The 23,387-nt window shown below is 37.7% G+C and overlaps 2 protein-coding genes across 4 annotated transcripts in view; both read right to left on the bottom strand.

The window, feature by feature from the left end:
• Nucleotides 1-1,622: 1,622 nt before the first annotated feature.
• Nucleotides 1,623-2,072, bottom strand: LOC131047864 (uncharacterized). Its single transcript, XM_057981656.1, has one exon. The coding sequence runs from the start codon at nucleotides 2,070-2,072 to the stop codon at nucleotides 1,623-1,625; it is 450 nt and encodes a 149-aa protein (XP_057837639.1).
• Nucleotides 2,073-4,904: 2,832 nt separating this feature from the next.
• The window catches only part of LOC131047867 (peroxisomal ATPase PEX6), a 108,143-nt gene continuing 89,660 nt past the window's right edge, over nucleotides 4,905-23,387 (bottom strand). The window contains exons 13-17 of one of the 3 annotated variants that reach the window (XM_057981660.2): nucleotides 23,241-23,362; nucleotides 23,009-23,153; nucleotides 22,754-22,834; nucleotides 5,610-5,748; nucleotides 4,905-5,378 (exon numbers count right to left, since the gene is read on the bottom strand). In XM_057981660.2, the coding sequence (XP_057837643.1) occupies nucleotides 5,659-5,748; nucleotides 22,754-22,834; nucleotides 23,009-23,153; nucleotides 23,241-23,362 (438 nt within the window). In that variant the 3' untranslated portion in view covers nucleotides 4,905-5,378; nucleotides 5,610-5,658. Of the gene's footprint in view, nucleotides 5,749-22,753; nucleotides 22,835-23,008; nucleotides 23,154-23,240; nucleotides 23,363-23,387 lie in introns of those variants that run through there. The other 2 variants (XM_057981659.2, XM_057981661.2) reach the window with 2 other exon arrangements.

Consider the following 23,387-nt stretch of genomic DNA (forward strand, 5'->3'; position numbering starts at 1 on the left):
TTCCTCTCTTGCCAAAAGGTTCCAACTTGGTCCTTTTGTCTTTGGGTACATGGACATATACTGGACACCCAAAGATCCTCAAGTGACTGACATCAGGCTTAATCCCTAAAAAAGGCTTCTTCTGGAGTCATATTCTGCAATATCCGATGAGGACATCTATTTTGAACATACACTGTTGTTCTAGAAGCTTCTGCCCAAAGAAAGGTTTGAAAGTCTTGATCATGGATCATGGCTTTTGTAGTTTCAAAAATAGATTTGTTCTTTCTTTCTGCAACCCCATTTTGTTGAGGGTTGTAAGGGACACAAAACTCCCTCTTAATCCCTGCCTCAATACAGAAATCACAAAAGCTACCTAAGGTGTATTCACTCCATTATCAGATCTTAAAATTTTAATTCTTTTTCCAGATAAGTTTTCTAATTGAGCCTTAAACTCTTTAAATCTACCTAGGACTTCATCAAACTCTTTAGACCTTAAGAAGTAAATCCAAGTCTTCCTAGAGTAGTCATCTATGAAAGTTACATAATACAAAAATCCACTTGGGGATGCCATTGACATTGGCCCACATAAATCAGAATGTACAAGATCTAGAATTTCTTTAGACCTACTTTCACTACTATGAAATGGACTCTTAGTGTTTTTACCCATAACACAACCTTTACATGTATTATCATGAACATGACTGAGTTTACGAATACCTTTCACCATCTTCTCTAATGATGGAAGAGCCTTGAAATGTAGATGTACAAGTCTTCTATGCCATAGTTCGCTGGAATTTGAAGAGTCATGTAGAAGAGCCTGAGCTGGACGAAGGGAAAGCTTGTACAAACTCTCATATCGATTCCCAATCACACGAGTAGTCTTGATGCTGGAGTTCTTTGGCCATGCAAGAACTCTCCCTTCTGAAAATGCTACTTGATATCCTTTATCCTTCAAGGCTGAAATAGATACTAGATTTCTCTTGATTCCTGGTACGAATAGAACATCACTTAGATGAAAAGAAATTCCAGATTCTAGATTGAGTAATGTAGCACCAAATCCTTTCACCGAATAGTGTGCATCATCTCCAATGATTACTTGAAGGTTGGACTCCCTTTCCACCAAATCGGAAAGATGATCTCGATAGCCTGTGATGTGTCGAGAGGCCCCACTATCAATTAGTCAGGTGTCACTATCTGTGGGAATATTACTTGATAAGGGAGATATGAAGAGGAATCCATTAGAGTTGTCTTCAACTTCCTTTTGAGTAGAGACTTCATTAATGTTTGTCTCTTGTTGCTTAGGCCTTGTCAAACAATCTCTTGCAAAGTGACCAAACTTGTCACATCTAAAAGCATTGGATGTGGAAGAGATCTCTCTTCTTCTTCTTTGAATCAGGTGCAAAGTCTGACCTTTGATCTCTATTCCTCTTGAAGTTGCCTTTCTTCCGATTTCTCCCCTTCTTCTTAGTGGATCGGGTTGCAAGAACATGAGTGTCTTCATTTTGAGAACTTTTGACAATTCCCCTAGCAGCCAACCTTGATTCTTCTTGGATGCAGTCAGCACGAAGACGATCGAACTTAGGAAATTTGGATCTCCCAATTATACCTTGAATAAAGGGCTCCCAAGAATGAGGGAGGCCATTCTATGCTAGCATGACAAGATCCTTGTCCACAACTTCATCTCCAATGGTGCTTAGTTGATCTCGCAATTCTGAAATCTTCATTATGAAGGATATGACTGATTCTCCCTTCGCCATCTTGACTTGATGAAGTTGTTGCCTCAATGCAAGTGCCCTACTTGTGTTGTTGATCCCATACATTCCTTCCAAGGTTCTGAACATGTCTCTTGCATTTGACATCTTGGAAATGATGAGCATAAGGTGATCCTTCACGGAGTCAATCGGGATCTTCTTTGCTTTGACAACATTCTTCTTGAACTGAAGTTTCTCTTCTTGATCTTCAAGGTCAGACTGATCTTTTCCTTCCACAAACTGAAGATCACTTTCCTCAAGAGTAACAAGAATTTTAAACTTCCATGAAGTGAAATTCGAAGCACCTTCGAGTCTATCTTCAACCTTCAACCCGTACACCATTTTGTTGTTGGAAATTGCTTCTTGAAGGTGAAGGAGGGAGAGCTTCGATACTACTTAACTTGGCTCTAATACCATGTTAATTTTATGATCAGATTACATAGACAGTAAATCAAACACAATTGCACAAAGAGTACCCTGGGCAAACCTTCCTCTTGAAGGTGAAAAACCCAGCAATGAAGTATATCTTTATTATTTCAAATATGACAAGTAACTTTACAGAGAATTACTTCACACTTTGAAGCAATAGATTCACCCTGGACTGTTGTATGCAATCCGAACTGCTGTAGGAATGTGGACTGCTTAATGATGATCTATTCTTGTTCAATCTGACTTCTATATGAATGATTCGCCTTGTAGATGAGAGCACACAACTAAGGAATGAAATCGATCTCTTGGAGAAGAACACGAACTGCTGATTATTGAACTGCTGTAGGATAATGTATATTCGATCTGCTTGTTGTATGATTATTTTGATGCCTTTGAGAGAGAGAGAGACAAACCACATATATACCCGATCATATGACCCCTAAAGCAGCACGATTTCTCCAAGAGTCAGCCATCATATTAAACATCACGTCTCTTCATTTGAATCAACGCATCTTAAGGTTGGCGGGTTAATACAAAGTCGACACATATAAATATTTAATTATATTTTCTCATTAATGATTCAGCATATGTAATTGTCTAAGGCCGATAGGCCAATTAGACAATTAAGTTATCTCTATCGGCCCAGAACGAGTCCAACCATAGCTATCATATCATCAACATCCCCCACCAACTCTCAACATTTGGGTGTCTTCAACACTCTCTCCCTTTCTTTTCATGTATATCTATATATCTCTCTCTTTCTCTTCCAATATATGTCTATCTCCCCCTACTTCTCTCACCCTCTCTCCATAGATCTATTTGTCTATCCCCATCTCTCTCTATTTTTCCATCTCTTTATCTGTTTCCTTCAGTGGATAACAGTGTTCTCTGTTGTAGAAGATTGAAGGAAAGAAGTCTACTTAACCAAAATTTTCCAAATCAGTCGCTCGCCCATAAAAATGTCAATGTCTTCTGAATTTTCCACAAAAGACCAAAACATTGATGTTCTTTTATTTAGAGAAGACTTGCTCTTATTTTGGAAGGTGGGGACTGATCTGAAGTGATGTCAAGTAAGAAAAGTGGTCTTATTTGAAGTTGATTCAGCTACTTTTGAAACAAAGCTTTTTAAAGTCTAGTTGGCAATGATTGTAGAGCTTTCCATGATGACGTGTCTCCTCTTGTCACGTGCATGTCTTAATATGGGCCCTTGAACAATAATTTATTTGAAAACACAGGCACCCTTGTTCCTACCACGTGCTTCTGTACATGGCCACATTTTTTTAATTCTACGTTACTTTCTTTTAACTTTGTAATCAAGTGTGTGCTTTTCTTTTACCTGTGCCTATTCACGCCACACCTAGGGTTTAAATGTGCACCACTGTTAAGCCACTATTTTGTTAAAACAAATTTCCTTTTTTTCCCTACAATTTAGTGTTGTTGAAAATACGTCACTGTCTTCCCAATTTTTGATTCAAAAACTGCATCCTTTCTAGCATGCAACCCTAACTTCTGTGCATTTTTTAAACCTAATGTCCTAGCTCAAAAGTTTGTCTGCAACCCTTATGAACTAAAAATAACATACAAAGAATTCAAAGCCTTGAGTAGTGGCAGTTAGATTTAATGGAAACATGAGATTTAACTGACATAATTTCAAACGGATACAAGAAGGCTGTGTCTTTCAAATCACTAAGTTCCTAGTAAATAATGATTTCCTAAAATTAGAATCTAGCTAATACAAGATAATATAGTGTTGAATTTGGACTTGAACAACACAGGAAAGATTCCCTTTAATAATTCTAAATAAAATATAACTACACACAACGAGACTTTGTAGGCTTTTCTGGTCCGTGGTTGTACAGGAAGATGAGTGGAAGATAATGGGCAGAAAAAACTGTCACAAAGCACATCAGATGGTTACAAAGCCAAAAATAAAAAAGCACCCAAAATATATTTAAATCAGTGAGCCATTGTATAATATTGGCAAAGTCATCTACTTCGCACACCCAAGCTTTAAAAAACAAACAAAACACGAAGGGACAGTCTAAACTCTAAAGAACTCAAAACCACAAGCATACCATAACCAAAATTCAAGAGGGCTAAGTCACAAAAGTATAGTAGATATTGTAAATGGTTGGCAAACAAATGAATGACTCAATATCAAACACAATGTGAGCATAACAGGACAAAGACAAGCATACAACTAAAGATCAAGCATTGAATGGGCCATATTACACATTTCTCCCACCTATTTCTTTTTGTTCTATTCTCTCACCAGAAAGTATATAAAATGTTTCTTTTTTGCAAATAAATTGTATAGAACGTAGATCCCTGTTAACAAACCTTCAAAAGTCAAGGGCAAGGGCTCTAATAAAAACACTCAATAATTAATCTAAACAATATATATAATTATTAGTTTTCATTTATACAACATTTATTATGCAAGACAAAACAACTCAAAGGCAGTGTATGGCTACTCAACACTTTAAAAATATTTTGTCACCATTTCAAGTTTAATTGGGAGTTTCTACTAAAAAATAACTGTAGGACTTCACAATGTTATGCAGTAGCAAGCATTCAGAATTCCTTGCTGTAAGTGGTTAGAAACTATAACGATTAATATAATAATTTTACAACATAAAATTATAATGCAGCAAGCAGCTGGAATTCCTTAAAGGAAATGAGTTTTAAAATCCTCTCAAGGCAATCCCAGAAGTCTGCAATACATTGATACAATGACTTCTAGAGTTTTTAAGTGGAGCTATTTGAATTCATTGACTTATTGTTACGTACAACTGTGGTCTTTTTCTGAATAGTTTTCCAGAAGTATTTTAATGGTATTGTCAAGTGATCAACATGTTTATATGTACAAATTGTTTACCTGATTTTCTCATTACCACTTTCTCACAAAGTGCTGTTCTCAGTTTTAAGAGCTTCAGCACAGCATGAAGCAGTTTATGCATTATCAATCAAGAATTTCATTCAAAGGGTGGAAAAGGATGTATGCTGTCCAACTGACGTTCTTATGATGTTGACCATATAGAAATGATGGAATGCAAATTTTATTTGTTGAATGATTCTCTTGTTTCAAAAACGATGTGTCATCTCACCAAAATCACCATTTGATTGATCCATTTCCCCCTTATACAGATGTAGTGAATCTTCCAATTTTTTACCCTGCTAGTCAATAATAACACTGATCTGATGATTTCCCACCCAGGTCTGCTTCAAAATAAAAAATTTAGCAATACATTAAACGCTTTTGGGATTCAAGAACTATGAGCTCAACATATGAATGCCAATCAAAAACTCAATTGCACATCAGAGTGCTTCAAAAATTGAAGGCCTTCATCAACGTAATAGAGTCCCGTAGATTCACTCTTCTTGGAAAGGGTGTTGTCATTTCAAATGCAATTTAGAAAATTTCACTACCATCATATTTGGCAAACTCACATTGATTAGAAGATAAACGAGTCTTCCAAATGCTTTGGAGGTGTAATTTTTATTTTGACTGGCCTTCAAACTGCTCACGTAACTTTTCATACCTACTGAGCTCTGCCAGAGACAGTGATGGTGACAACTCTCCAAGTGCCTGTTATCAAACAGATAACCCAACTTGTCAAATTATAAATATGGACATGAGAATATTTCTAAGCATGAAACAAAGCTTGAAACAACATAAGAGAAATTGCATTAAAATGTAGGAAGAATATTTCCCTGTTGTATGAAATTCAAACATGGATATGAATCAGGTGACTTAGAATTATAATTGAGAAAGGTAGGCATTTGTTGGACTCTGATTTGACAGATGTCTTTGAAATAAGACATGAATCTGGTAAATTTAAGAGAAATGTTACAGACATCAAGTAAATTGATTACAGCATAAACATCTGAAATGACAAAGTATCCCAAAAATGGATATGAAACAGCATCAATATCTACACAAAATGTAGAATATCTTTGCCAGACACTGAGTTTTTATGAGACCTTTTATGGAAACCAATTAGGAACTTTACTTCTGTAGTGTCACCAGTTACTGATGCATTGACTACAAATTGAAAAACTTTCTTGCATCCTTACAAGATTTACACATATAGTAGCAAAAATTCCTCCTGTTTGGAAAAAAAATTGTATCCTTTTCTTCTTTGACTTTATGTATCAAAAAATTATTTTTGGAAGCAAGTGGGCCAAGGTTTCATTCTCCCTATAAATTTAGTTGACCCTAAGTTGAAGTTTTATTTTAACAAGTTTCCACGAGATTTGGAAAAAAATTGTCATTTTTGTTCTTTCTTTTCCCCATTTGTTTCCTTGAAAGTATATCACTTTGTTTTGAGTATCACATTTCATTTTTAAATAAGCATGGATTTACCTATGTTCCATGGTATTCTAGGACAGGGACAGGGACAGCAGGAAACACAAGAATGCACTTTGGAGATGGCAGGAGATCGGAATCCTATTTGGGGCAATGGCAATTAAAAAATAGGAAAAATTTTTAAAATTAAAAACTATTGGAAATTAATTATTCATATGATAAGGCATTCACCATATTCATTATATGAGCTATAACCCTATTACAAACTCCAAGCTAGATGGCCTTGATGTTGGGGGAAACTCCATGTTTAAGTGCACTTGAGCCAAAGTAGTACTAGGATGGCTGACCTCCCCAAAAATTCAAATTCTACACCTCTATGAGCATCACCTAGATGCAATGAGTGGCAATTGGTCCATTCATGCTACTGAGAGATGGGTTTTTGTGAACCACTTTGACTCATGAAATATGGATCAATGAATCTGACTCAAAAACTATGCAATTGAACCTAATAAAAAAACACATAAATTAACACACTATGAAAAGCACTGCCAAACTGATGACATTAGAATTAAATTGAGAAGTCACATGAGAGACAACATACAACAAATTTCCATTTTTTTCAATGTCATTATGTACAGATACATCAAAAGGCTGAAAGGCTAATATTATTAAATAACAAAGTATTTAAAAAATATAGAAACTAAATATATTGCTGCTACACGTGATCTTCATATTCATCAAAATCAATGTTAAAATCTAAGTCACTCCCAATATGAAAGACGAGCTCATCCAATGGTACCCCAACCAATCCCTCGTGTAACTCCTCATCAACCTATGCAACATCGTAAGGATCAATATCCTAGTGCAAAGTTGGAGTCTAACAATACTCAAAACTCTATCGATTTTAAAGTCACAAAGCACTATGTTGATCACCAATTTCTTGCACGTTGCAAAGCAACCTTGTAATGTCCCCTCTTTCCTAGATGATCACTCAGATGCAGAGATTTGCCTATTATCCATCCCCGTAGGCAAATCCAGTGGATAGGAGATGTTAGTGCTGGCATGAGGGGACTTATACTTAGCAATTTACGCTTGGATGGATTATTTTATGAGTACTTAATGTTATTTTATTAAAAAGTCACTTTTTTGCTAAAAATAGAAAATTAATTAAAGTGACTTTATAAGGTGAAGTTATCAAGTTAAAACAAAACATTAAAACTACCCCATGGCACACACCCCTAGGCAACATTATGTTGTTTTAAAAAGGTAGTCTTTCATAATTATGAATAAGACCCTAAAAGGGGTAGAACTCTCTAGGAGAGAGTTTATTTAAATAAACTTCAATGAAATAAAGCAATGGGACCCTAAATGTGAGGTGATTTCATTTCAGCATCTATCATTCATTTTTACATCAGCAAAATTGGGATTTGAGCTCTGAAGATGATTTTCAGCAGCAGATCAGACTTTTGGGAACAAAAACTCCCTAGAGATAGGTGAATTGGACGAAACCCAGTTCACAGCTGAGGGAAATCCATACAAGGTTTCTATTGGTGCTTCAAAAGATATTTACTTTCAGCAGATATCAGGGATTATATTGCAAATCTGAAGGGTTTGGAACCCCCTCAAGGCAGCTATACCACTCTTAGGGCCAGCCGTACCAATTCCCTAGCTGGCTGTACCAATTCCCTAGCTAGTTGTACATTTAGCAAGCCACAAGTTGCTCAATTTGGCCATATCATTCAGAAAAGGGTTTGGAATTCATGCAAACTTCGTGATCAGCATCCTCCAGCAATGATTTGGTGATTCCAACAGACTATAGGAGTCATTTGTGGTTCAGATTGATCATTCATTGAGGAAAATTCAGTTAGAATCAATAATCTTGCTTGCAAGCCAGGCGTGGGACTTAGCAATTCCACTATTTCTTTTAGTATTTGTTTTTGATAGTTATTGTTGGTGCAAATAAAGTCACTTGGAATCATTGTACCTCAGTGGATACTCATATACTGTGATTTCATTGTATTATTCAATAAAACCCTTCACTAGTTAAGCGTTGGACTCCGATTATGCATATTTGACTTAATTCTATAAATTCTGAAAAGTTATCTTGCTGTTTTAAAACTCAGAAATTTATATCAATAGATTATAGTTTTACATTTTGGATCCAAAACGTTGTTTATTGGTATATTTATCATGTGTAAAAGCCCATTCAAGCATTGGCAACAAAACCAAAACCAAAACACTTGAAAAACTACCTCAAATCCTTAATTCAACAGCATCAAAAATTAGAAAAAACTACATCAGATTTGAGTGGGGATCTTTCAGTGGTATCAGAGCTATGATCCTGTAAACTTGAGGGTCTTCTGATTATTTCTATGCACCTGGGAAGGACAGGACCATACAAATATTATACTTGCAGGAGAGCACAAGGACATTTAGATTTTGACATGGGTGATGTGTCTGAGGGTAATAGTAGTCCCCAGCACGGGGAGAGACAGAATTGACCTGATCCTAATGAGTTACTTAGAACTCTTGCTAATACCCAACCGCAGATTGTTCAGGCATAAGACAAGCTGCAAGGTCTCTTAGAGAGGTTGGATTTGGTTCAGCCTAGGGATAGGCGTGGTAGACATGATAGAGTTGATAGGTCTGTTTCAGTTGCAGGCAACTGTGGGAGTAGTAGAACTCCTTCATCAATAGGCAGTGCTCTTGGTTCTCCTAGGCGTGATAGGACTCATACACGGACAACAAACAGATCTATGCGGCCTCATTTTCCTCCTAGAGATGAGCCACCACCAATAGACCCACAGGAGGGCGTTGAGTCTCAAAATGTTATGGCAGACCTCATGCGAGCTACCAATAAGCTCACTTTATCTTCCTTTGATGGCAATGGGAAGATCAGTGCACGAGCTTGGTTGCACAAACTTGACATCTACCTTTCACTTAAGCCGATGCATGAGGACGAAGCTATTCAAATTGCAGTGTTACATTTGGAGGGTGTGGCTTATGATTGGTGGCACCATGGTTTGGTTACCCAAAACCATGGACTCATTCATTCTTACACAGAGTTTACTGAGTGGTTGATTGTCAGATTTGACCGTAAGGATGTGGAGTTATATTATAGAGATCTTGCACTGTTGCGACAGATTGGACATGTTGAAACTTATATTAATAAGTTTCAACACATTGTTGTTATGGTTCTAGAGATACCAGATAGATGTGTGGTGATGTTGTTCATTGAGGGGTTACATGATAGATTATGGGGTTTGGTCAAGGCTCTTAAGCCTAAGAATTTGCATGAGGCTATTCAAACTACCTTAGATCTCAACACTTCACCATCACCTACTTCTTATCAGCAGTATAAGAAGTTTCCTGGGAACTCCAAACCATTCCTGACATCATTTACTCAGGGTAAGAGTACACCACCTCCTCCTAGGGTGGACTAGGAGACATGTGATGAGTTGAGGAGGAAGAAGCTTTGCTTCTCGTTTAAGGAGCCTTAGGAGCCTGGACACCGATGCCTTGGGAAAGGTAAGGCACATCTCATTGAGGTTTATTCAAATGTGGATGATGAGCATATACAAGATACAGTTTTTGAGGGCAGCAATGGTGAGGATGAACAAGAGATTCTACAAGTAGAGCTTGGGGAGGATGAGACTTTGGTTACATCCAAGGTCACTATTGCTACTCTCTCAGGAGTCCCTAGGATTCATCCCTTTTGGTTGAAGGGAGTAATTAAGAGACACAGAGTGACTTACCTCGTGGATAGTGGTGCTACACACAATTTTATTGATGAGGGTCTGGTTGCTAGGCATGGATTGCAAGCAAAGGACTTTGCTGGTTTTAGTGTGACAGTAGCAGATGGCTTTACTATGAGGTGCACCAAGAGGGTGCCACAACTTAGTATCCAGATGGGTGATTATACCTTGACTGATGACTTCTACATAGTAGGTCTTGGTGAGATTGATGCAGTGCTTAGCATCCAGTGGATATAGTCACTTGGGAGATATGTTCAAGACGTCACAAAGATGGAGTTGGAGTTTATGGTGGATGGAAAGAAGGTGGTTTTGAAGGCTCTTTTTGACAGTGGGCCTATGGTAGTCTCAGCATGCAGGATGGAGTCTCTTTTCAAACATGGTGATGTTGCTTGGGCAGCATAGTGTTTCATCTCATCCAATTCACCTACTTCACATGATGGGCAGCCATTTCACATTGATGTTCAGACAGTGCTAGATAAGAACAGGGTTATTTTTGGTGATATTCCTCCTAGTAGACCTCCTCATCGTGGATTTGAGCATGTGATAGAATTAGAGGGCGCTAAGCCCATGACTCCCACACCCTATCATCATCCTAAGAAATTTAAGGATGAGATAGAGAGGACCATCCATGAGTTACTTGATATGGGGCATATTAGGCCTAATTTTGGCCCCTTTGCTTCTTCAATTGTACTGGTGAAGAAGAAGGATGGCACTATGTGCATGTGCATTGACTATCATGCATGGAACAAGAAAACAATCAAGAACAAATACCCAATTCCGCGCATAGATGAGTTACTAGATGAGCTTCATGGTGCACTGTACTTCTCGAAGATTGATCTTCGATCGGGGTACCATCAGATTCAAGTTCATGAGGACATTGATAAGACAACATTCAGATGTCACTATGGGCATTACGAGTTCTTGGTGATGCCATTCGGCCTTACTAACGTCCTTGCTACCTTTCAATCTTGCATGAACAACATTTTTAAAATGCAGTTGCGTAAGTATATGCTAGTGTTTTTTGATGATATACTGATTTATAGTAGATCTTGGGAGGATCATATGAGACATCTTGATGAAGTACTTGGCATTATGGAGGCACAGTCCTTATTTGCCAAGATGTCCAAATGTGAATTTGGACTTACAAAGATATTATACTTGGGGCATGTGATTGGTGCTAATGGAATGAAGGTTCATCAGAAGAAGATACAGGCGCTACTTGATTGGCCACCACCTAGGAATATTTTAGAGTTGTTGGGTTTCCTAGGCTTATGTGGATATTATAGGAGGTTTGTGAAGGGTTATTCACAGCTTGCAGCTCCTTTGACATATCTCGCGCGAAAGGGTGCATTCAGATGAACAGATGAAGCATAGGGTGTATTTGACAAACTTAAGAAGCTTATGAGCTCATGTCCAATATTGGCTCTTCCAAGCTTCTCTCAACCCTTCGTGTTAGAGTGTGATGCATCAAGAGAGGGTATTGGTGCGGTTCTCATGCAGAATCACCATCCCATTGCCTACGAGAGTAGGAAGCTTGGGGATAATGAGAGACTGTACTCCACCTATGATAAGGAGATGCTCGCCATTATGCATGCTTCAGCGAAGTTTCGACAGTACTTGGTAGGTGGCAGATTTGTGGTGAGGACCAACCACAATAGTTTAGAAGTATTTCTTGGAGCAGAAAGAACTTAGTGAGCACCAATAGAAATGGGTCAGCAAAATATAGGCGTATGACTTTGACATTGAGAATGTCAAAGGGAAGAAGAATATTGTTGCCAATGCACTTTCCGGGAGGCCTTCATTTGCTACACTATGCTCCTTGAGTGAGATTTCAGCTGATTGGAAGTCTCAACTTTTAGTTGAGTATTCCAAAAATCAATGTGTATGCGAGGTTATGGATGGGCGGATTCAGGATGACAGATACATGGTGATTGATGATGTGATATATTATAAGGACAAGATTTATTTAGTACCTGGATTGAAATTGAAGGATAAGATTCTACACGTCATCCATGACACACTACTAGCAGAACATCCTGGTTACTTCAAGACATATAGGTAGGTACGAGAGAGAAACTCATGGAAGGGTCTCAAGGATGATGTCTTGTGCTACGTTCGTATGTGACTTGTTAGTAGAACAAGTCAGAGCATACTTTCCTAGCTGGTCTTTTGTAGCCATTGCCTACTCCGGAGCAGAAGTGGGAGAGTATATTGATGGATTTCATCACTGGTCTTCCAAGAGTTCAGGGGAAGGATTGTATCTATGTGGTTGTGGATAGATTGACGAAGTATGCGCACTTCTCTATTGCAACCGATTTTACAGCATCTCGGGTGGTAGAGTTGCTCTTTTGAAAGGTGTTTAAACTCCATGGACTCCCTAGGACTATAGTCAGTGATCGGGATAGTCGATTTATGAGCAACTTTTGGCAGCAACCATTCCGATTAGCAGGTACTGAGTTGACTCTTGATACTAGTTACCACCCTCAGATGGATGGTCAAAACGAGATAGTTAATAAATGGGTTGAGGGTTATTTGCATAACTATGTTTCAGGACAGCAAAGGGCATAGGTGCGCTGGTTGTATTTGGGCGAGTATTGTTATAATACTGCGTACCACATGTCTATTGGTATGACTCCCTTCCGAGCATTGTAAGGTTATGATGCTTTATCTTTTGTGAACTTGGCGTTGGATGATAGCAGAGCGCCTAGAGCTCAAGATTGGTTACAGGATAGTTAGAATATCCTTAAGGCACTTAAGAATAACATTCAACATGCCCAAAATCAGCAGATGTATGCAGATCGACATCGGATTGAGAGATCATTTGAGGTTGGAGAAATGGTCTTCTTGCGCTTCCAGCCCTACAAACAGAGTACACTCAAGACGAGTGGGGCTAGAAAAACTCAAGCCCCAATTTTATGGTCCTTACAGAGTATTGAGGAGGATTGGAGAGGTAGCCTATGAGCTTGAGTTGCCTTCTGAAAGTAAGATACATAATGTCTTTCATTTGTCTTGCTTGAAGAAATCTTTGGGACAACATGTTGTTTCTTCACCTAATTCACCTCCACTGGATGAGGAGGGTCAATTGATTTTGATTCCTACTGAAATTTTGAACATGAGGGAGAAGAGGTTGAGGAGCAAAGTGATTAGAGAATATTTGGTTCAATGGAAGGACTTGTCGTTAGAGGATGCCATGTGGGAAGGAGAGATGATACTTCAGCATCCAGCCTTGAAATTGCTTGAGGGCAAGCAATCCAAAGAATGGAGGACTGTAATGTCCCCTCTTTCCTAGATGATTACTCAGATGCAGAGATTTGCCTATTATCTATGTTCGTAGGCAAATCCAATGGATAGGAGATGTCAGTGTTGGCATGAGGAAACTTGGCAATTTACGCTTGGATGGCTTATTTTATGAGTACTTAATGTTATTTTATTATAGTCACTTTTTTGCTAAAAATAGAAAATTAATTAAAGTGAATTTATAAGGTGAAGTTATATAGTTAAAACAAAACATTAAAAAGCACCCCATGGCACACACCCCTAGGCAACATTATGTTGTTTTAAAAAGGTGGTCTTTTATAATGATGAATAAGCCCCTCAAAGGGGTCGAACTCTCTAGGAGAGAGTTTATTTTAATAAACTTCAATGAAATAAAGCAACGGGACCCTAAAAGGTACGATTAGGGTTAGGAGCCAATAAAGTAACATGAGGTGATATCATTTCAGCATCTATCATTCATTTTTACATCAGTAAAATTGTGATTTGAGCTCTGAAGATGATTTTCAGCAGCAGATCAGACTTCTGGGAACAAAAACTACTTGGAGATGAGTGAATTGGAGAGAACCCCAATTCACACTTGAGGGAAATCCATACAAGGTTTCTATTGGTGCTTCAAAAGATATTACTTTCAGCAGATATCGAGGATTATATTACAGATTTGAAGGGTTTGGAACCCCCTCAAGGCAGTTGTACCACTCTTAGGGCCAGCCATACCAATCCCCTAGCTGGTCTTACCATTTAGCAGGCCACAAGTTGCTCAATTTGGCCATACCATTCAGAAAAAGGATTTGGAATTCATGCAAACTTCATGATCAACACCCTCCAGCAATGATTTGGTGATTCCAACGGGCTATAGGAGTCATTTGTGGTTCAGATTGATCATTCATTGAGGAAAATTCAGTTAGAATCAATAATCTTGCCTGCAAGCCAGATGTGGGACTTAGCAATTCCACTATTTCTTTCAGTATTTGTTTTTGAAAATTATTGTTGGTGCAAATAAAGTCAATTGGAGTCATCGTACCTCAGTGGATACTCATATACTGTGATTTCATTGAATTCTTCAATAAAACCCTTCACTGGTTAAGCCCCGGACTCCGGGTATGCATATTTGACTTAATTCTATAAATTCTGAAAAATTGTTATCTTGTTGTTATTAAAAATCAGAACTCGGAAATTTATATGTCAATTATAGTTTTACAATTTGGATCCAAAACGTTGTTTATTGGTATATGTCTCATGTGTAAAACCCATTCAAGAATTGGCAACAAAACCAAAACACTTGAAAAACTAACTCAAATCCTTAATTCAGCAGCATCAAAAATCAGAAAAACTTACATCAGACTTGAGAGGGGATCTTTCAGAACCCTATTCCTCTTGACTAACTAAATGAATTTGCATGTGGACCAATTTCTCTTTGCAATAGAGGAACTAGAAATCAGTGAAAAGAGGCAAACAAAAAGCAACATCTACTCTATTGCATCCTTACCAAGCAAATTCCATCATCCAATAGGGTCAATTTGAGATAATGTAGCCCCATCTATCCTAGCCTCTAGTTAGTTGAATATTGGAGACCCCAAAGATTGAAAAGCAATTCGTTGTTGTCAATGTCTAGCTACCTCTTTAGTAATGTAGATCTTCCAAAGGGCCTTCAGAAACCCTTCATCTCTTCATCTTTCGAAGGAAGCAATCTCCTAGCCCTTGGTGCACATCATTTAGGATTTAAAACAAAGACTATCGTATGAAGTAAGGTATTCATGGTGTTTGATGTTTCACCACCGTGTTACAACGGGCTTGATATACTCCTCTCATAATCCCAAATCAACGTCCATGTTATAAATTTTTGACTTTATATAGCCAAGCATATTATCAAATGTCCCATAAATTTTCCCAAGATTAGGAGAATCGACATCAACATGCCTAATCACCCAGAGCTCACTGAGGAGTTTTAAAGTGTTTACACAGTGAGGAGTGCCTACAATTTTACTTTTGATCCTCATGTGCATGACCCCTTTCGAATGCATAGTTCAGTTGTGCATGTGTTAGATAGCGTGTATGACAGTTCACCTTGCGTAGTTTTTGGCAGTGTTCCACGGGGACGCGTCCCTCCCCTTTTTGGGCGCATCCCCCCGTCAGAAACATCTCAGGGACGGGGGGACGGGGACGCGACGTCCCCCGCCGTCCCGCCACCGCCACCCAAGCGCCGCTGGGACGCAGAGACATCCCCGCGTCCCCATGTCTCCCAGGGAGATGGGGAGACGTGGAGACATCTCCTTGGGAGACGTCTGGGCGTCTCCCAGAGAGACATGGAGACGCCTCCACGTCTCCTTGGGAGACGTTTGGGCGTCTCCCTCTCCTTCGAGAGACATGCAGACGTCTCTCCAAGGACGGGGAGACACCCAGACGTCTCCTGTCGCCCCCATGTATATGCAATATTTAATATTAAAATTTTTTAAAAAAGTGACTTTTTAAGTTTTTTGAGGGTTAAAGGGTAACTCTAATTGGACGTGGGCCAAAAGAAAAATAACACCCGACCCCGCAAGGGGCGATGCCCCTTGACCCCAACTTGGGGGCGCTGCCCCCAAACCCCCGTTGAAAAATATAGGGGGAAACCGCGCCGATAGAAGTAGGGAAAATCTAACCTCCGAGTCTGATTAGGCTCCATATAACAACACAACTTAGAAATCTTGGTATTTAGATTTAGTATTTCAAATTTCCTATAGTCTCATTTGAAATATAATTCTTACACTGTAATACTGTCATACATCTTTTCAAAACTAGTTTTTCAAGTACTATATGTTTATGTATAACTATATCACCACCGCCACCCCGCCACCCCCCCGCTGTCCCCCCGTCATCCCCAAACTTAGGCCCTTGGTCCCCCCGTCCCGAAAACGCGTCCCCCCGTCCCCAACGCCCGTGGAACACTGGTTTTTGGAAGTAAATTTGCCAGCCTTCTGAGTTGTCTCCTCCTACGACACCAGTTGTTGGTATTGATTTGGTTCGGCAGGTACTATCAGTTATTCTAATGTTGGTGTTACAGGAGCTAGGTGGTATCAACAGGGACATTACCCAATTCTTCCCTTGGGACCCGGGTGGACTAGTGTGTTATTTTGTTTCTGAGATTGCTTGGGGACAAGCAATTTCAAGGAGGGCGGACTGTAATGTCCCCTTTTTCGGATGATATGCTTTATGATTGGATTAGCCTATTATTGGCCCTCGTAGGCTAAGACTAACAGTTAGAGGGTCCCAGTTGGTAGTGCAGGAGGCTTATTCCCATTTCAGAGGTCAGAAGTGTTCAGGATTGCTTTTCGTTTGGTTCAGTTTGGCCTTCGTTTCACACACTTACTATTTATGGTAAGTTAGTAGTTGATCGAGAGGGACCCTTACTATTTTTAGTAAGGTAGTTGGATGCACAGTGGATGCAGTGGTTGACCTCCAGGTTCAAACGAGACAAAGAGAGAATGAGTAATTAATGAGATATTAAAATTATAATGGCATTTAATCTAGGTTGCCGGTACGGGTTCGGGCACTGGTTCGGGTTCGAAGAACCGGTACGCCGGTACGGCAAAATTTTGAAAAGGGGTTTGGGTTCGTTTGGGTTCATTAGTACAAAAACAGCGTACAAATTATATATATATATATATAATTAATAATATAATATATATTATATTATATTATATTTTATAATAAAATTATAAATCAATAATATTATATAATATTATATAATATAATATAATACAATATATAATAATATATCTATTATATAATATAATATATCATATATCATTGAATTTTGATTTATTAAAAACTTGAAAATTAATAACTAATGAGCATAGTTTAAAAATAAAACATAAAATATAAAGATGTTTTATTTTGAAAAGAAAAATTAAAAATAAAACAAACCTAAAGATTAAATAAAACCAAATGTTAATTATTACGGGCATTCATTTTCTCCGTCGCTAGAGCAGACAGAGAAGACAGACTGTGTATCATTCCCCCTCGAATCAATTGGACTTGCAACTACAGCTGTTTGTGGATAAAGAACACCCTCGCTACTGGACACCACAAGAAATTTAGGAACCATTCCAGCGATTCTTCTCCTCTGACATGGAAAAAAACGCAAATATAAGGGCTTTTTATCAAATATATTTTTACAGAAAAAACTCTTTAAAACCCTACGAATTTTAGGTAAATGCTGTGACATAGCATATAGCTACTGGATTTGCCGAACCATATTTTGTACCGTATACAAACCACGAACCATGGACTATTCGAGCAATACAGGGGCCTATATAGGCGAACCCGGTAACTCAGCATTTAATGATATTATTTGTTAATGATTATATTATAAAGTTATTATTTAACTTTATAAAATGTCATTAAGAGTGGGGCCATTATAGCATTAAGTGACTTTATAAAATGACAATATAAAGTCATTTTAATTAATAAAGCTCTCCAGCTTGTTCGAGAAGCTACTTCATAAGGAGGATTTATCCCACATTGAGCATGGACATTGATTTTTAGAGTTTGAGGAATCTTTATAAACAAACCTTGTCTTCCTTCAAGAGCATGTTGTGAGAATATTATATTGAGTTATTCCTCCATTGTTGCTGATATTCAGTGATTAGACTGTTCTAAGGACGAAGTCCCTTGGATTTCTTGGTGTTGGATGGAAACCCAAGCACCATTGTGAGGTGGTTTCACTCAGAAATCACTATGAAGTTTATTGCAAGTTCTTAATTCATGTTTCTAGCATAATGGCAGCTAGAATCTGCAAACAAATTCATATTATCAGCTGCATATTTATCCCAGAATGTTACAGCAGGGTTTGAGAGCAAATTAAAAGGGCCAACATTGCAGATTGAAGACTCCTTAACAAGCAGACCTGTATTCTTCATTGGCAGCCATTGTTGATCAGATTTCAAGTTTTTCTTATTGCTGCTACAATAACACGTGAACCGTAAAACGCTACAGTACTTTGGCATCAAGGAGTGCTCATTGCAAGAGTTAATGATGCCACCTCTTCATCAGATATGGGCGCTTATTTACAGAAGGTTCTTCATGTCTTTTAGATGTAGTTTGCATTGTCATATCAGTCATAATAGCTTGCTGTAGATGCACATTAGTTTACATGCCAAGTGTTTGTAAAAATGCTACTTGGCTGTAGGTATGCATTTTACCTCTGGAACACATGTATTTGCATTTGAAAAGAGTAAAAACAAGTGCATTCCATTCTCAGCTCTTTGCTGGATCTTTTGACATTCATTTCAAAGCATCTGTATCATTTTTACTTGATTTTAAGAGCATACACAGCAAACTGAAATTCCTATCAGCAAAACAGGGTCAGATTTACCAAGGGATATTACATTCATGGTGTTTCACCACCGTGTTACAATGGGCTTGATATATTCCTCTCATAATCCCAAATCAATGTCCCTGTTATTTTTGACTTTATATAGCCAAGCATATTATCAAATGTCCCATAAAATTTCCCAAGATTAGGAGAATCGACATCAACATGCCTAATCACCCACACAACGGTGAGATGAAAGAGAATTTATCTACAAACAAAAATTTCAAAGAAGAATAAGATTCAAGACAATAAATGCTTAAATTTTCAAAATTATAATTTAGAAATACAAAAAATGAGATTAATTTATAAGTTACAAACATTAAGAATATCAATTTCTTACCTCAAAATGGACCACCAATCATCATCAAGGATCATCTACTTCAAACTCTTTCCTTCAACTATGTTAGCCACCACCCAGCTACCCCACTCTATATTAATCATCATTAATGGTAGCTCTTGTACCTCAATTATCCTCTCTAGAAAAATAATGTAACTAACACATCTAGTCTCCATGGGTTTTAAGACAAAAAAGTCATCGAGAGCAAGTGAGATGTGGTGGTTGCAAATGAACATTTGTATATTTTTTACTTTTGCCACCATAGTCTTTACTCAATCTATCCTCCCTATGTCTTACAATGCATGAACATATTGGGTAATGTGCTCGTAAGTATCCTCCTACCATCATGCCAACTAATTTACAAACACATGCTAAATTGGTCACCACTTGTACAACATTTGTTGCCTCAACCTCTTCTATGTAGAGTTGTTGGGCACTTCTATCTTATTTGGATACATATATCTACATATAGGATATTTCATATGGATATGGATATGACACTCCCAGATACGACATGGATACTTGTCTCTTATTTGTATACATATATCTGCATATTAGATATTTCATATTTGATATGGATTTGGTTATGATACTCCTAGATATGACATGGATACTTCTCTCTTATCTGGATACACATATCTACATATTGGATATGATATGGATATAGATATGATATTGGATATGATATGGATACCCTGCCCAAACATATCCATTAACAAGACCATACTCAAAACATATCCAATACATTTGGATATGGCATCACACCATATGGTGCCTTATCCAATTTAGGGTTTATGAAAAAATTAATAACTTGCAAAATAAAAATTGAACAAACAAACACACACACGCACACACTAAAGATACAAACATAACAAAATAAATATTGCAAACTAAAATATAAGAACCACAATATATAGAAATAAATATGATAAAAGTTATGTTCTATATCCTTAGATGTATAGATAATTAATTATATGCATATTTTATAATTGCCTTATCCAACCATATATGTATCGTGGGATCTTGAAAATGCATCCTATCTATATCTAATATTGCATTCATTTCCATGCAACTCTACTACTATAGCCTTACTCAGAATCTGAAATTAAAATTCTACAACCTTGAGCCTCCTCAAGCACTCAATAACTCTAACAAAATAATAGTCAACTGCACATGTAATTACAATAATCGTGAGTGCCAGGTGTATAATATCAATCCAACTAATCATGATAATCAAGCAACTTGTCCTTAGCTAGATTTGCCTAATGTCCTCCATCAACAAACTCGCTTTTGAATATTATCATTCAAGCAAGGTGGTGTGTAATCTATGTTCTCTAGGAAGCATATGAGGAGCCAACCTTGTTTGTCCTTTTCAACAAGTTATTGTAGTAAGGAGAACATGCCACATGAAGATAGAATGGGAGTTTAAAAAATTCCCAATTGCCTCATCTACATCTTGTTATTGCAAGTTCAACATCCTTGCAACTATTGCTTGCTTATCACAAGCTTTTCCATTTCCTTTGGTAGAACCCTCTCCCCTCTAAGTCTCAACATCCATGGATAGCATAGCAGATTATATAGTTTCTACTACCATACCCTTAGATCTTGTCTCACCCTGTGTAAACAAACTAGAAACTTCAACCTTCTCAAATAAGATTTTTTTCACAAATCCTAACCCATGTCTAGGCAAGCACAAAAGATGATAGGAGACCCTAGTGTATGTCTGTTTAAAATTCCTAGTGCGCACATGGCACACCCAATGTCTACTCCCCCCAATTTTTTTTTCTCATTCTAAAACTGTCACAAATTGCAAATGGGGTTTAGTGGCATAGAATGGTCCCTTTGCAAGGAGTTTTAGGATAGGAGAAGAGTTTCCAAAAAGGTTGCGTCCCACAATTCTAACTCTTTGGTTTGATTATTCAATGCCAACCTCTTTGCTACAATAACCCCCAGTAGTGTTTTTTCTTTTTTCAAAAAACAGCTGCAAACTAAAACAAACAAAAGAAAAATAACTGAACAAAAAAAAGTGGATGCTAAACTTACCTCAAATGACAATGTCGATGCGATTCGTCTCTTCTCTTCTCTTTTCCACTATTCTTCTCACTGTTGTTATCTTCTCATAAAATGGTAAAATGGGTGCATTTTGATGTTTTTTCTTTTTTTTTTTGCAAATTGTTACCATAGGGGGTAACTCCCATCCATTAATGTCAAAAACAAAATTACATAGTTTAGGTACATAGAGTATGGGTAAATATTCGGAGGGCCACCACAACTTCCTGAAGCCTTTCAATCTATGCTCAAGTAAGGGCATATTGATAAACTCGGAAATTCATAAGTGGTCATTCAAATCTCCTCCATGACTTGGATGACCCCATCCTCGACGTTGCCTGTTTTTCCAAGCGGTTTCCGAAACTGTCATTTCCATATCAGGCCTGATCAGTTCCGGCACTGAGTATTGCAGGCCTTGGGTAGGGTAAAGCCCAGCCATGCCGATAAGACACATGAAATGATGCAGGGCTCAAGTTGATCGATTGCCTAATTTGATACGATATCGGCCTCCGAATTAGCCTTTCTTTAGATTTGTTTAATGGAATAATCATCAATTCCCCTCAATATTTCATTGATTGCACTTAGCCACATTTTTTACTTCCAGCTAGGTGCTGAATTAGAAATAACAACCCGTACCACATTCAACGAGTCCCCTTCTATATTGATGCAGTTTAAATTTTTTTCTCTATTTTCAAGCCACCTAACAGAGCTGCAAATTTGGCATCATGGTTAGTTCCATATGGGAGTTTAACTGAGCCACCCCAGACAAGTCTACCCCAATCATTACGAATGAGGAAACCAGCGCCAGACAACCCTGGATTTCCTCTTGAGGTGCCATCAAAGTTTGCATTTTGATGTTTATCAAAGTATGTGTGTTTGCTTCAATTTAGGGTTTTGAAAAAGATGTGGGGACCTAGGGGATGTTTCTAAGGCCTCCCTGAAATGTGGCAATGACAAGATGCCTGGAAAAATCCCCAGAACGTGTCCCCATGTATCCCTTAGACTTATGTATTGGACAAGGAAAGGATGAAGCTCAAAATTGCTAAAAATAATACTGTAGTTAAAAACAGCGACTATACTTATTTCTGCATGCCATATGGAGGATATAGATGGCTTGGCACCAAAGATTTTGCCTCAGTTTTGCTTGCAACCATTAAAAAAGAAGGAACTATAATGCTAGTAAAACAAAAAATTCAAGTTGTCCTCTTCAAAGGAAATCTTCCTTGAGTATTTCTAGACTAGCAAAGCCATTTTCAAGCATAAATAATTCAACGTTCCTCTCCGGAAAAGAATAAATTATAAATGTTGGGTGATACAGTCACAACATATTATTTGAGAATACTATTGTAAATATGCCAAACAAATATTAACTTAAATACAATGCAATGCACAGGTCTAAACATTAATATAAATGCAATGTAACCTCTGAAATCACTTTCGATGGTACACATAAAATAATTGGTTATAATCATATCATAAAGATAACAAAATATGAGCAAATGAAAGAATTTAGACCTTCACAAAATCTACAAGCTCCACAATAACTGAATCATGCTTTTCACCAACATCTCCAGTGTTTGACATTTTATCTGCAACCTGCCATGGTATAAAACAAAAGAATGAATTAATAAAGCTTCCTCTCCACAAGTCAAATCATTAAAATTTGATATTTTCTATTTTGATATGTAAGTTATTTCAAATTTTTCATTGGTTCTATAAAATAATCTAGAAGGACCTTAAATAATGAGAAAACATAAATGGAAGACATACATTGCGTTTCACAGCTTGAAGCCAGGCATCCGCACATAAAGCATACATATCAGCACCAGTAAAATTTGGGGGACACCTTTTGGATATTGCTGACAATGATACATTCTCATGAAGTTTGAACTTTCGGGTCAATGCTCCAAGTACCCTAAGGATAAAGGCATTTTCAATGATCAAAAAATATTTTCAATATTTCTAAAGATTAACAATGCAAAAAAGATCCCTTTAAACTTACCGTTCTCTAAAAGATGAGTCTGAGCTGATACCTACATACAGTAATTTGTCAAACCTACCAGGTCGTAAAAGGGCAGGATCAATAAGATCAGGACGATTACTAGCCCCTATAATAAACAAGTCCTGAACAATGAAAGACAGTTTAGTG

The sequence above is a fragment of the Cryptomeria japonica genome, chromosome 3 (assembly GCF_030272615.1).
Source record: "Cryptomeria japonica chromosome 3, Sugi_1.0, whole genome shotgun sequence".
Taxonomy (NCBI): Eukaryota; Viridiplantae; Streptophyta; class Pinopsida; order Cupressales; family Cupressaceae; genus Cryptomeria; species Cryptomeria japonica.

Coding starts and splice junctions, on each gene's coding strand:
- LOC131047864 (XM_057981656.1), bottom strand. CDS start 2,072: ATGGTGTACGGGTTGAAGGTTGAAGATAGACTCGAAGGTGCTTCGAAT.